Here is a 13386-nt window from a genome sequence, read left to right as displayed (position 1 = left end):
GCTCATGGACCCCGTTAAAGCTAGTTCATGCTGCCTAGCTAGGAGTAGCTACGGCCAGCAGCCTGCAGCTAGTTTTCAAAAGTCATCGGAAAATTGTGCGGATCGATTATATGCGGATATGCTTTTATAATATATTCTATATACCAATTAGAAACATATCCTAATAATCTTCTACTCAATGGTCCCCGAATGTATCTTTTGGTATAATATATCGCCCACATTGTATTGGGTTCCTTGATTCGTCACCAATTTGAACCCTTGCTCGATCTCTTTGTTTTGTGCCCCCAATTTAAAGCATTAATTATATGTACATATATAATATCCTGTAATCTCCCCAGAGGCCAGTCTAGAGCTAGCCAAGATAATTTAATTAAATAAATTAAGGTGAAGAACATGCTGTACGCCATCGCATATTTGTTAAATCGTATGGCAAATTCAGAACCCTGTCTATTCCCATAAAGATGCATGGATGGATGAGTGGAATATGACGAGAGAAGCTACTCTGATTGCAGAAAATGCCCCTTGCCAGAAACATACCGGAATAATCTATTCGTACGTAACACACTCCACAGAAAGCATCATACTTACTGCACATTCCAATAAAAGTTGGTGGTGGGTCTCGGTGGCTCTTTGAGTATTCGTATTTTATATATATATATATATATATATATATACATACATATATATAGGCCATCTGAATCACTATTTGTGGTGTATCCATCAATCAGAGCTGTAAAAGTACGAGTCATTCTTCTAATACTCTTTGTCTACTAATTTCAAGGTATAACTTATTGTTTCTCCCATCAGCCTCATAGTCATTTTACACGTAGAGCCTTTTAATTAGATTATTGCGTGCGGTTTATTTGTGGTTAACATCGATGGACTTGCATTGCTTTCATCATACTGTAAGATTGAAATTTGCTCAACTTTTTGTCCTTCCAATGCCGTGGTTGAATTAAAACGATGGAGAGACTATTATATATGTATATATGATGCTCTTTTATTGAACTAAGTTGAAGATTTTCTGATCTCATCAGGTCTTTCTTTAACTTTTTTCCTTTCATCAAATTTTAGTATCTACTGAATTATGATTGATATATTGGATCCCCTCTACTTATCCCAATCTGGAAGCTATATACAAAAGATTTGGAAAAAATTATTAATGTTTCTTAATTTTATTGTCTGCATCTTGAATTGAACAATTAATCTCTGCTTTGCCAGGTTGTTTTTTTCATGATAAGACGCTGCAACTATTTTATAATCACTATTTTAATCAATTCGAAAACTCCACGCACTTCATTTATTACCTGAGTTATAAGCAAAAATAAATAGAACCTTCTTGCAGGCATTTCATGAAAGATGGATGCTGTTGGGACGTCCAGCACTGCTGGAGCCAAATACGAGTGCTTGATTTTTGGTATGAAATAAAGCAGCTTAATATATATATATATATATATATATATATATAATTATGCATAAAACTGTAATGATCCTAACTTTAGCAATTGAAATGTAAAATTCGATATATCTACAGATATGGATGATACTCTCTACCCCATGAGCTCAGGTCTCAACTTGGCATGCCGCAAGAACATCCAAGGTATGTACATATATATATGTCTCAAACAATCGATTAACTATGGTGATCATACATAATATGATCAATTAAAAAGAGTACCAATGGAGCTGCTCAATTATTTTTTTAATTTATTTTTAAATTAAAATTGTAGAATTCATGCTGCGACACTTGCAAATTGAAGAAAGTGAAGTTCCTAAGATGTGCGGGGAATTATATAGGGAATATGGGACAACTATGGCTGGTCTAAAGGTAAAACGGAGCTATCTGTTTGTCGATATTCTTTTTCCTCCATCTTTCTGATTTCCCAAAACTTTTAATCATGTATTTGTGGCCAACATCTTTTAATTTCTTAATCAGGCTTTTGGCTATGAATTTGATAACGACGAGTTTCATGCTTATGTCCATGGAAGGTTACCCTATGATGTCCTAAAGCCCGATTTGCTGTTAAGGAACCTTTTATTATCCATGCCACAACGAAAAATAGTATGTTAACATGGTTCCAAGTATTTGGTAAGAATGCTCAAAGACAATATGCAATATGGCAATTCTAAGATGCTTTAAATCGGCCTTTGCAGATCTTCACTAATGCTGACAAAGCACATGCAGCTCAAGTACTCCATAGGTTGGGTTTGGAAGATTGTTTTGAAGGCATCATATGCTTTGAAACGCTTAACCCACATATTGAACGAGTGGGTTCTATGGCTGCACCAGATAATACCCTCCCTGCAGGAGATGGCAATGGTATCAGTTCCAAGTCTAAAATCCTATGCAAACCCTCTGTGGAAGCCATTGAAGCTGCTATTCAGATTGCAAATGTTGACCCCAGTACAACGGTATGATTGAATGCTAACCCCAACTACACGACTCGATCCTACTCTCTCTTTCTTCTAGTGGTGTATGGAACGGATATTTAGTAATATTGTTTAATTACTTCCATTCTCAGATTTTCTTTGATGATAGTGCCCGAAACATTGCAAGTGGAAAAGAAGCGGGACTTCAAACGGTTATTGTATGGCATGCAGCTAAGATAGATTAACATCAACAACTTAAAGATTACATTTGCTAAGACTTCTAACAGATAAAAAGTCCTTTCCCTTTCCCGAAAAGACTTTTTTTTTTTTAAAATAAAATAAAAATAAAAAAAAAGGAAAAAGAGGGAAAATCATTTGCTACCTGCAAATTGAGATGCACAAGAAAATTTTCAGGTAGCTCAAAGACACAAAAATTACAGGAAAACAAATATATGGTCAAAAACTCATAAACCATGATGAGATAAATATTTATTACAGAAAATAAAAATCCAGATACAGAGTCGTGTGGCACTCTGAATCAGCATAAATTGATGATTCTCTTGAATAATCTTTGGTAAGATTTGATAAGTGCAACTTTGATGGCAGGTAGGGAGCACAGTACCAGCGCCTGGTGCAGATCATGCCTTGAGTAGCATCCACAATATCAAAGAAGCACTACCTGAAATATGGGACGGTGAAGAGAGGAAACAGCTAGAGCAAGTTATACAGCCCACGTCGGTGGAAACTGTGATCCTTGCATAAATTTATTTTTGCAGAAGAACCTTGCATAATTTTTCTAATCACACATGTAAGTCAACCTGTCATGTAACTTATTGTTTATGATAAATGGCTTTGCTACTGGTAAAATAAAGTTAACCCAGGAAATCCCAGCGATCAGCTTATCATAAATTTTACTGCACTAAATTCAAGTGATGGATTCCACCTGTTTGGAATGTAAACAAGAATCAGAAAGGGAAAAGTGGTTTACAATAATAAAAAAAAGGTACCATGTGGGACACATCTTTTTGTTTCCATAGTTACATAACACATGCATCTCCATCTCTAGCCTAGTACAGAACGAAGTCTCAGATTACATTGCTGTTTGGTAACAGAAATGGAGTGAACAAACCAGAATACTTTAATTCACAGTCGTATGATTAGTCAGCAGCAAACTAATCAGCCATCCATAGGCAACTCTCCGCAATTAACAATTCTGCATGGCAAACGTGGGATATCTAACCTGCTTGTTTCCTGGGTTTCAAGTTTCCATACAACATCCATTCCATCAATAACATGTCCAAACACAACATGGCGATTGTCCAACCAGGGAGTCTGCATAACCAAAAGTAATAATGTTACATTTCTGAAGATTTGAATAAAAGCAACTAACTTGATCAAAGATAAAATTGTTTCCATATTAACCAGAGTTGTAGGGAATTAATTCGATACTGACTTCAGCTGAAAAGGAGATAGTCACAGCAACATTTTCTAGGCTACCAAGCTAAGCATTTTCATTATCAAACGTTGATAAATTTTTTTATTAGCACAGGGTGAGTCTGTCTTCACATGCAAGAAGTTTGGTTGACGTGAAGTATAATATCTAAAGAACAGAGAACTTCAGCAGCCATCTTACCTTGACTGTGCAGATGAAAAACTGACTTCCATTAGTATCAGGACCGGCATTAGCCATGCTCAATACTCCAGGTCCCACATGCTTCACTGCAAATAGGTGCTTTAGGTGTCAGCAATATAGTCTAATATTGGCTATTGGTATAACGACCCTCCACTAAAATTTTAATAGAACTTAGTCTCTAATAAAAGAACCCTAATCAGGCTCTGGTAAGGACATACAATCAAAGCACTCATCTTCAAATCTAGAACCATAGATGCTCATTCCCCCAGTTCCCTGCAGGCAGAAAACACCACAAATTTGGCTTAATACAAAGAATGTTCCAAGTAGACAACCAGCTTTCTGAGCGCATCCAGAAAGACAGAGGTTACATTTCCTTCAGTGAAATCCCCTCCTTGGATCATGAAATCCTTTATAATGCGGTGGAAGGAGCAGCCTTTGTAACCGTATCCTTTCTCTCCTGCATTAGTAAGTTAGTATACCTTCAAGACATTACGCACAAAAGGAAAGAGAAAGAAGAATAAGAAGAAGAAGAAGTTGACATCAATAGAAGAAAACAATCTTAAGCAATCAAAACAGTAGATATTTCATTTTAAAGATTTATTTTTTGAAATCAGTAACATTCAACAATATACATATCTAAAATTGAGACATCAATTTCAAATTGATACAAACAACTACAACAACAAAAGTGCATCGATTAAAATGTATGGGAAAGATTGCCTGTGCACAGAGCCCGGAAATTCTCAGCAGTTTTTGGAACAACATCTCCAAACAGGCCAAATACAATTCGACCAACAGGTTCACCCCCGATTTCTACATCAAAGAAGCACTTGGTTGTTACTTTGGCTTGCTGCTCCACATCCTTAAATTTCACCCCAAAAAAAAAAAAAAAAAAAAAAAAAAAAAAAAAAAAGAGAATGCAATTAAGATTTTTCAGATATTTTTAGGACTAGTCCAATTGCATGCGTCAAAATATTATGTCAGATTTCCTTGAGTGGTTTCTATATATGCATCGAAAATCCTGAAATTTTAATCGGTTAAAGAAAAATAAGCCAGGAAATGCAGAGCTTAGTTACCTTTGCCATTGAGTTGATGCACACCATTCTCTGGCATGTTAAAGAAGGTGGTCGTGGTTGAAGAAGATGATCTGGTAAACTTACGAAAACATTGGAAAATGCTGATGATCTCCTTCTTCTTCTTCGATGCCAGCATAATATGTATGGAATACGACATGCCCTGGATGTGTACGCATTTGGTAGAGTGCGTTGGCTCTGAAAAACAATGACAAAACAAATGAAAAGATCCTAACTTAAAAAAAAGACTCAGTTCACTTCAGCTTCTCAACCAAATGGTGGTGAAAGCATTAATTATTTTCCAGAATTCTTATCTGGAATAAAATGCTATGTAGACGCATATTCTAAGAGTAAACACAGACACAGTGCACTATTTTGAGCGTGTGCGCGTGTTGGAAACTTTCATTTTTTTTTTTTTTAAAGAAAGACCTGGACATGGTGGAAATATTTGGAAGAAACTGCATCTGCCATCGCTGTCTTGTAATGTCTGAAATGAATGAGGATTGTTTATTTATTAGAGGAGACTGTGGCGTTCGTTTCATTCATTATATATATCCATCCCATCTCATCTTATCTGCATTTTCACACGTTCGAGTCCGAAGGCCACGCCAGTACAGCTATCGGGCCGCTTTAATTTTACAAGCAAGAAGGAAACAAGAGAAACTAACCAATGCAGCCCAAAACAATGGACGTCCATGGGCCAATGCCTGGCCTGCCACACAAAAAGGTAAGGGGGCAGGACTATACCTGGCAATTCGGGTTGGTGGGTCGTGTTCGTGTCAACCCGTTTAATAATCGGGTCAAAAATGCCTAATCCGAACACGACCCATTTATTAATCGTGTCAGGTACCTAAAACACTAACCCGACCTGTTTATAAACAGGTCAACACGACACGACCCGTTTAACACGATTATTTTAACGGGTCGTGTTGACCTATTAACCCGTTAACCTGAAATTGACCTATTAACCCGAAAACTAACCTATTAACCCGTTAACCCGAAAATTAACCTATTAACCCGAAATTTTTTTTATTTTTTTTTATTTTTATGTTTTTGTTTTATTAAAGATGTATTTTTTGTTTTTAAAAAATTAGTAATAGAAAATTATTTTTATAAAATTTTTAATTTATAATATTTTTTAGTTATTAAATATTATATTAGTGATAAAATATTAATTTAAAATTAAATTTAAATGGGTTGTAATAGGTATATAATCGTGTTAAACAGGTCAACCCGAAAATGACACGATTAATAAATGGGTCGTAACGGGTCAATTTCGAGTTAAACAGGTCAACCCGAAAATGACACGATTAATAATCGTGTTAAACGGGTTGACCCGATTATGACCCGAACTCATTTATAATAAACCCAAACCCATTTATTTCGTGTCGTTTTCGAGTCGTGTCGCCGTGTCATGATCCAAATTGCCAGGTCTAGGCAGGACGATAAAGTTAACGAAGAAGAAAACCCCGAAAAATGAATTAGGATATGCGATCGTTACTCCAAGCAAGCGTGTGTGTAATTGTCTTGTATGGAGATGCGCGCCTTTCCTCCAGTCTCAGTCTCAGAGTCATCTTCATCATCATTGCGTGTGGTCGTTAACCCTTCGCTCCCCTCGTCATTCCATGCTACTACTAGGACTTGTCAAACCGCTGCCCTTGCTCGATTATTTACACCGCCTCGTCTGCTCTGTTCCTCTTCCAACAACAACAACAACACCAATTCTTCTACCCTACTGCCTCCTGAGGACGACGATGACGACAGCGACGGCGTCGTCGACGATTTGTCGAAATCGCAATCGCAATCGTCGATATGTACGGATGGTGTGCAGATAGAGATGGAGAGGTTCGGAGACAAGGGTCGGAGAATCCTATCCAGAGTTGCAATCCAGGCCCCACTGGAGATTGTGTGGAATATATTGACCGATTACGAGAGATTGGCGGATTTCATTCCCGGTCTTGCCGTCAGCCAGTTGCTTCACAAGACTTCCAATTCTGCTCGACTCTTTCAGGTCCCTACCTAACACGACCTAGTACCAACTTTGTATTTTGTTTTCTTTTGTAAATTCTTTTATTTTCCAATAATACTAATAATAGTTAATAATAATTATAATTAATTCTCTAATGAATTGGGTTGGAGCAATACTGTAAGCATTATGAAACATTTCCAGACGCAGCTCATACTGAGGAATTTAAATTTCACTTTCAATCCCTCCTCTGTATCCAACTTTACTCTGTCATCACACTTCCTTCCCTTAGGCTTATTAGCATTTCTGCTGTGTTACTCCTATCCTATCCATCCCAACAGCTGGCCAGCAGGAGTTGGAATTAGTTTTCAATTCCCAATTAATGAATACAGGGGAAGTTGGTGTCTTTTATTATTCGTATTATTATTATTCATTTCCATTATAAGTTATAACCCCTTTATGGTCTTTTTTATTATTTCATTTCCAATATTATTTAACTTAAAACTTATTTTGCCTTGCACTTAATCCATCCTATGACTAGATTACCCAATTATCTTTCTTAGACGTCACATAATATCTCATACAGTCAAACTTTCTACATCCCTTCTTCTCGACTTCCATTGCAAACCCACCATGCACCTCTATAGCATCCTTTGCAGGATATACCTCCATCAGCCAAAATAGCTAAAAACTCACAAAGTGAACAGCATCATAAAAAGACACTAGCTAGATATACATATTAAACCCACTTCTTAACAGCTTTAGCTTTTGGGATCAATAATAATTTAACAATATCAGCCTCTATCATATCTCCGCTGCTAAACTTGAGCCCAAACTCAAAATCAACCACTAAAACCAAAATAGATATTCAAAGTTACATCAATATCTGAATATACAATTGAGAAACACTTGAACTTGCCACTTATGAAATCAACTTGAGCCCCGAAACTTCAGTTTGAGGGGGTTCAAGTTCAACTCATGCCACCACTCGAATGGTCTCAAGTTCTCTCCTGTCGTTGCTAAGGTTACTAGTTTGTGTTGGTTAGAGAGAGAAATGAAGGAAGACGGGGAAGCAAGAAATAAAGAGAATGCGATGGATATGAAGGTTGTTGGTAAGAAAGAGAAAGAGAAAGAGAGATAGGTGACAACTAACATGGCTTTACCTCAATTTTCAATGATGAGGACTCGAACTGTGCTAGGAAAGAGAAGAGAGAGCGTGGGAAATTGGATTTACTTTAGAAGGATGATGTTTGTTTCATTGCTTAGCCATTGGGCTTTGGCCAAGAAGAGAAAATTGGGGGGAAGAGAGAGAGAGAGAGAGAGAGAGGAAGCTAACAAGAGGAGATGACTTTTTTAGTCTATTGATGCTATTTTTCTTTATAGGCATTCCAAACCCGATAGATAGGGGGAAAAAAGAAACAAAAAAGCTTAGGTTATTTCGCATTGACATATAATTAGAACACTTTTAATTAATATGTGTAGGCAGTTGCTTATTGAAACGTTAACTCCATGAACATTTTTAATAAATTACTAGAATGCTTATATATTGGGCTCTCTGTGTGTTAAAAAATTTTTTTAAGTCATAAAAAAGTTTGTATCAGAATTTGGTCATTGTTGAAGTAAGCTTGTTCCGTGTGAATTTTTCAATGTCATGAGAATTTCACTCTATTCACTTGCCAAAATCAAATTTCTCCAAGTTGAGGAGAGAATATGCAAACAATATGTGAGATTGGAAAAAAAAGATCATTATACATTAAGGACATGGTCATTTAAGACTAAAATGATGGTCTGTAAATGCGCAGCTATAATATAAAAGAAAGTCCAAGAAAATAAGAGAAAACGAGAGAGAATCTTTGAATTAATTTTTTGATAATGAGAAACTGAGACTACACAGGCTTATATTAGCCTCCTCTAATTAACAGAAAGAGCATGCAATGTTACTTACTCTAAGAAAGAAAACTGAACTGTAATACAGCTTTAATGCTGAGATATCATTCTGGTATTCTCAACTAACAGATCTGACACAAAGCCTTTGTGTCCAAGCCTTCTTTCTTCAACATAATGTGTGTAGCTGTAAAAGTCTCCTTTAAGATTTACAACATTTATGACGCACCATATTTTCCCTTGGATTGCAAGTTTTGATAGTTTCTTGAGATACTTTGATTTTGTTTTTTTTGACCTATCAATTTTGTATGGCTCACACCATTTGGTTTCTGCCATACTTATTGTGATGTTACACCTCTGACAGATTGGAGAACAGAAATTGGCATTTGGGCTGAAATTCAATGCTGGAGGAATTATAGATTGTTATGAAAAAGAACTTGAGAGCCTTCCTTTTGGACAGAAGCGTGATATTGAATTTAAGATGATAGAAGGAGACTTTCAAATCTTTGAAGGAAAATGGTCAATTGAACAGGTAACATTTTATTGTTTTGTTGTTGTTGGGCATCTTGTAGATACTTGTTGAATATGCAAAGCTGTAAGACTTATAGCTAATGCATTTATCTCTCACTTTCTCTTTCTCGTATGCTTTTACATGCTTGTTCAATTAACAATTTCTTTCTTATCTTTCTACCTCTCTAAATTTTGTGTTCTAAGTTGTAATAATTGGTTCAAGCGAGCCTTCCAGCAATTCTATATAAAAGCTCAGCTCACAGGTCTTTAATGCAGGGAAGAAAGTATTCTAGCTTGGAAACTTGAATCGGGTTTGAGGATTTTATGGTATCGCTATTAAGCTGTTTAGGTAATCTAGATATTGTGACTATGAACTCAGAGGCAGTAACAAAATAATGGAGTTCGTTGGTAGCAGGGATTCTTATGTGTTGAGAGTTTTCTGGATATGTAACTAATCCAAGAGTATATGGTTATGCCTGCTTGGCCACTTTGAATAAATTAAAGAGATATTATGCAATTAATTCATCATGATGGGGTGTTGAGTGATGCAGGTGGACAGAGGAAGAGAAGATGATTCAGGGATAGACCAAGAAATACATACAACTCTCTCGTATTTAGTTGATGTAAAGCCAAAGTTATGGTTGCCCGTAAGGCTCGTTGAGGGAAGACTCTGCAATGAGATTAAAGTGAATTTAGCATGTATCCGAGAAGAGGCTCGGAAAGCAGTCTTTTAATTTCACTAGTTGTACAGATAAATATCATTTACAATAGTGAATTTTTTATTTATTTTTTAATGTGCAAGTGTGCCTGTGGCACATTCAATTCAATGCAATCCAAATGGAAATGTTTCAAACCGCAGTAGACTAGAAATTCTTTTACTAATGGAGCAAATGTAATTATAATTACCAGATGGGTCACCAATGAGTTAAAAAATTGTTAGCTAAAAAGGAAGGAGAATAACAAGTTGTTGGCGGAGATTAGGTTGGTTGTATTTTGCATTTGATCTCTACTTTAGATGTTGAAAGTGAGTTCCATTTTTATAGTCTAAATATTCAGTTATATGATGGCTTCAGTGGGTCAGATGCACCAGATTGTTTAATGCGCTATCTATACAGAACCGTAGATAAGGAACTAGAAGGACTGCTTTGGGATTATGAAGATGAATCTCCAGGCAATTCATTAAAACCTGTACCTCACAAGACTGAAAATACTGAGATTAGTTCTGGGTGCAGCTGGGAGGACCAACCAAACATTCCTTCAACGGAAGTAATTTCTTGTAGTTTAGCAGAATCATGTAAACCGGAATTTTTTGGGTGTCCGCAAGCTAGCTCTGAAATAGTTGCCCAAGTTGGGATGAGCTTTGAACAGCAATTACCTAACTGCGTAAATTCGAGCATCTCAGGAACTTCTTCTGTCTGTGTTCCAACTGCAAATATAACTGGTCAAGGCAGAAAAAGCAAGCAACTTTATGAGCTATTTCAGATGGAACATTGGGATGAACCAGGTTATTTGCCTGCCTCAGTTGTTGTGAAACAAATAAAGGATCCATGGGTTTGTTAGCCGAAATTAGATTCTTTGGCTTATGGGGAAACCTCATAATTATAACAGCTACAACCTAGCTCATTGCACCCGAAGGAAGATAGTTCTAGCTACTTGGGTGAAGATCCCACCACGTAAGGAGAAGGTAGACGGGTGGGGATTGAAAACAGTTGTCCAGGATTTCAAGCTTCTATATTTGGGGCAAAGGCAGACTATAGGAAAGGTTTTTATCGTTTCCAAGATTAATAAAATGTATATCAAGTAGAAGTCATTGCGTAAGAAACTTTTTCCTTGGAGTCATGATTGGCACAAAGAAGATAGTTGTGTTGATGTGAAAATGGCAGAACAAATGGGACCTATTAGGACATGCAAATCAAGAATTGTAGATCATGGCTGCAGTTTTAAGAGCAATGGCTCGAGCGCTTGAACAGACTGAAAATGCTTTTATGGAAATGTTGGAAAAGGTTCTTGACAAAAACCCAGTAACATGCTTTGATGGGTTCATGTGTTTTAGTGATGTTAATGAAGGATCAAGATGTGTATGTCATGAACCTTAGCGATAGCCATGGGATTTTGGCACAAGAAAGACCAAATGGTAGCCATCCAAATCAAAATTTTGAGAAGGATATGTGAGGCACAGGAATAGATCCAGAGAGTCACTGGTTCATATGAAGCTGGACAGAACCTCAGAGAGTCTCTAATTCACAATCGAAACAGTCCGGTTAACATGGTAAACAAAAAGGGGGAAATCTCCATATGCAGATTAAAGATGGGGGCACTTCAACTTTTCTCAGATCACAGCACAAACATTGAGGAGGTGTGTTGCCACTTCTGAATTGTTCAACCTATTTATTTTTTTGAGGGCTTTCTCTTAAAAGAACTATATTTACTTTGGTTACTTTTAAGTTTGGTTTTAGCATTTCATTTATATAAGAACAAAATGTTCTACTCTACACATTATGTGTTTTATGCTGTGATTATGTCTTTTCAGTTTTCCAATCTACTGTATTTCACGCTTGCATGGCACTTTGTGTGTGTGTGTTTTCACATTTTTGTGCTTATCAGTTGAATACACATAAGCTACCCTCATCTGAGATTTATTACAAAAATTAATAAGCTTTATCCAACTGTTATGTATTTAATTCCGGAAATATATCAACAAAAAAATGGAAGTTAATAATGGTTTTACTAGTGCATTAATAATAATTGGAAGAATTATATTTATCTTGATTGTTTTCTCCAGGAAGTTTTAAGGATAAAAGCAGAACACCATGATGACAACCAAGCCATATTCAATGACAGAGTGAAGGGCCAATTAAAGGTCACCAAAGCATTTGGTGCTGGGTTCTTGAAGAGGGTCAATTGGTCTTGAACCTTGCACCTATATAAGAAGTTTGTTTCTTGGATACAGTGTTGGTATATATATACTATAAATGTTTGGTTAGTCTAACCTCTGTTATAAAGACAGACGACATGCTAGGTGCCCCTAAAATGCTTAGGGACACAATTGATAAGCTGTTGGGCCTTTTCTCTTTCCAAATAAAAACAATTAGAATATTGAGATATTGGAATGTTAAAAGTGTATTTCATCATATTTCTCAAGAGAACTACATTTCAGAAACCGGGGTCAAAGTTGACTGGTCTGCGTTTGAACATGAATTCTATTAGTTACACCATCCACATGATTTTTTGTATGCTCCCACTGTGGTCCAAGTTGTCTTTTATTTTTTTCTGCAATCTTGGTTGGGTTTTAATTTAAGGGAGAATTCATATATTGATGCCAAGCATATTCCCTAAAAGGTGGGATTTTGTGTTTAGAGATAGCTTTTGTTAGTGTCATTTTGGATTGTGATACAAATTTTGTGCTTATGGAGTAATGGCATTGTTTCAGAATAAACTTGACACAATGTATCTATCACTTATTGACTTGTCATAGTTGAGTCCCCATTAATAACAAATGTTATTGCAGCCAACTTGTAATGGAGCTTTGCTGGAAATATTCCGGGTTGATTATGTGGAACTGCATCCCTCTATTATTCACCATCGACTTTCCCCGATTTGTGGTACACTTTCCTATGGGCTTTATCGGTATTCAAGCAATGAAGAGGTAGTTGCCCATATCACACGGCTCATGGAAAAAGTACCTGAAGGTGATCCTGCACATTATCTCATTGCTGAGTTTCTCTTCCGTGCTGCCAAAAGGAATCGTTAGTCTTGTTGGTTTGCATTTATCGGCGGTAATCTTATGATGATGGTTGATGTTGATTGTAGGAATGGATTTTCGTGAACTGCTTGATATACCTTACGGAGACGACGTAAAATATCATCTTTTCATTCTTTTAGGTCGAATAGAGTTTGTTTTTTTTATTTTTTATTTTTAAGTTCCCATTATTGATCAACGTCGTAATAAT

General features: G+C 36.4%; 4 protein-coding genes across 11 annotated transcripts; 3 read left to right on the top strand and 1 right to left on the bottom strand.

Annotated features, from left to right (window-relative positions):
* Positions 1-500: 500 nt before the first annotated feature.
* LOC107426191 (uncharacterized protein C24B11.05) lies at positions 501-3149 on the top strand. Of its 3 annotated transcripts, none has more exons than XM_025077004.3 (8): positions 501-781; positions 1346-1417; positions 1535-1600; positions 1731-1828; positions 1937-2062; positions 2155-2412; positions 2523-2664; positions 2977-3095. In XM_025077004.3, the coding sequence occupies exons 2-7, from the start codon at positions 1360-1362 to the stop codon at positions 2613-2615; spliced, it is 699 nt and encodes a 232-aa protein (XP_024932772.1). In that variant the 5' UTR covers positions 501-781; positions 1346-1359; the 3' UTR covers positions 2616-2664; positions 2977-3095. The 3 variants fall into 3 exon arrangements, with proteins under 3 accessions (XP_024932772.1, XP_015891786.1, XP_024932771.1); XM_016036300.4 differs by having other exon boundaries at positions 504-781; positions 2523-2588; positions 2977-3149; XM_025077003.3 differs by lacking the exon at positions 501-781 and adding an exon at positions 846-1037 and having other exon boundaries at positions 2523-2588; positions 2977-3149.
* Positions 2824-5647, bottom strand: LOC107426227 (peptidyl-prolyl cis-trans isomerase). 4 transcript variants are annotated; one of them, XM_048480247.2, is made up of 8 exons: positions 5506-5647; positions 5080-5274; positions 4724-4865; positions 4372-4460; positions 4222-4276; positions 4004-4089; positions 3611-3702; positions 2824-3049 (listed from the first exon to the last, which is right to left on the bottom strand). In XM_048480247.2, the coding sequence occupies exons 1-8, from the start codon at positions 5545-5547 to the stop codon at positions 3046-3048; spliced, it is 705 nt and encodes a 234-aa protein (XP_048336204.1). In that variant the 5' UTR covers positions 5548-5647; the 3' UTR covers positions 2824-3045. The 4 variants fall into 4 exon arrangements, with proteins under 4 accessions (XP_048336204.1, XP_048336203.1, XP_015891836.2 ...); XM_048480246.2 differs by lacking the exon at positions 2824-3049 and adding an exon at positions 3135-3313; XM_016036350.4 differs by lacking the exon at positions 2824-3049 and having other exon boundaries at positions 3339-3702.
* A 960-nt stretch (positions 5648-6607) lies between these two features.
* Positions 6608-10294, top strand: LOC107426226 (uncharacterized). 3 transcript variants are annotated; one of them, XM_016036347.4, is made up of 3 exons: positions 6608-7087; positions 9291-9458; positions 9988-10294. In XM_016036347.4, the coding sequence occupies exons 1-3, from the start codon at positions 6608-6610 to the stop codon at positions 10168-10170; spliced, it is 831 nt and encodes a 276-aa protein (XP_015891833.1). In that variant the 3' UTR covers positions 10171-10294. The 3 variants fall into 3 exon arrangements, with proteins under 3 accessions (XP_015891833.1, XP_015891834.1, XP_048336201.1); XM_016036348.4 differs by having other exon boundaries at positions 9713-10222; XM_048480244.2 differs by having other exon boundaries at positions 9700-10222.
* On the top strand, positions 10274-13295 carry LOC107426167 (protein phosphatase 2C 32). The gene is given in 9 exon segments (XM_060820297.1): positions 10274-10294; positions 10418-11146; positions 11148-11366; positions 11368-11463; positions 11465-11600; positions 11603-11662; positions 11665-11792; positions 12219-12332; positions 12945-13295. Coding segments are annotated over 9 exon segments (1746 nt in total). The 3' UTR covers positions 13188-13295.
* The last annotated feature ends 91 nt before the right edge of the window (positions 13296-13386 follow it).

This window comes from Ziziphus jujuba, chromosome 9 (assembly GCF_031755915.1).
Source record: "Ziziphus jujuba cultivar Dongzao chromosome 9, ASM3175591v1".
Taxonomy (NCBI): domain Eukaryota; kingdom Viridiplantae; phylum Streptophyta; class Magnoliopsida; order Rosales; family Rhamnaceae; genus Ziziphus; species Ziziphus jujuba.
The sequence above is the reverse complement of the archived record's forward strand: the minus strand, read 5'-3'. Positions and strand labels throughout refer to the sequence as shown.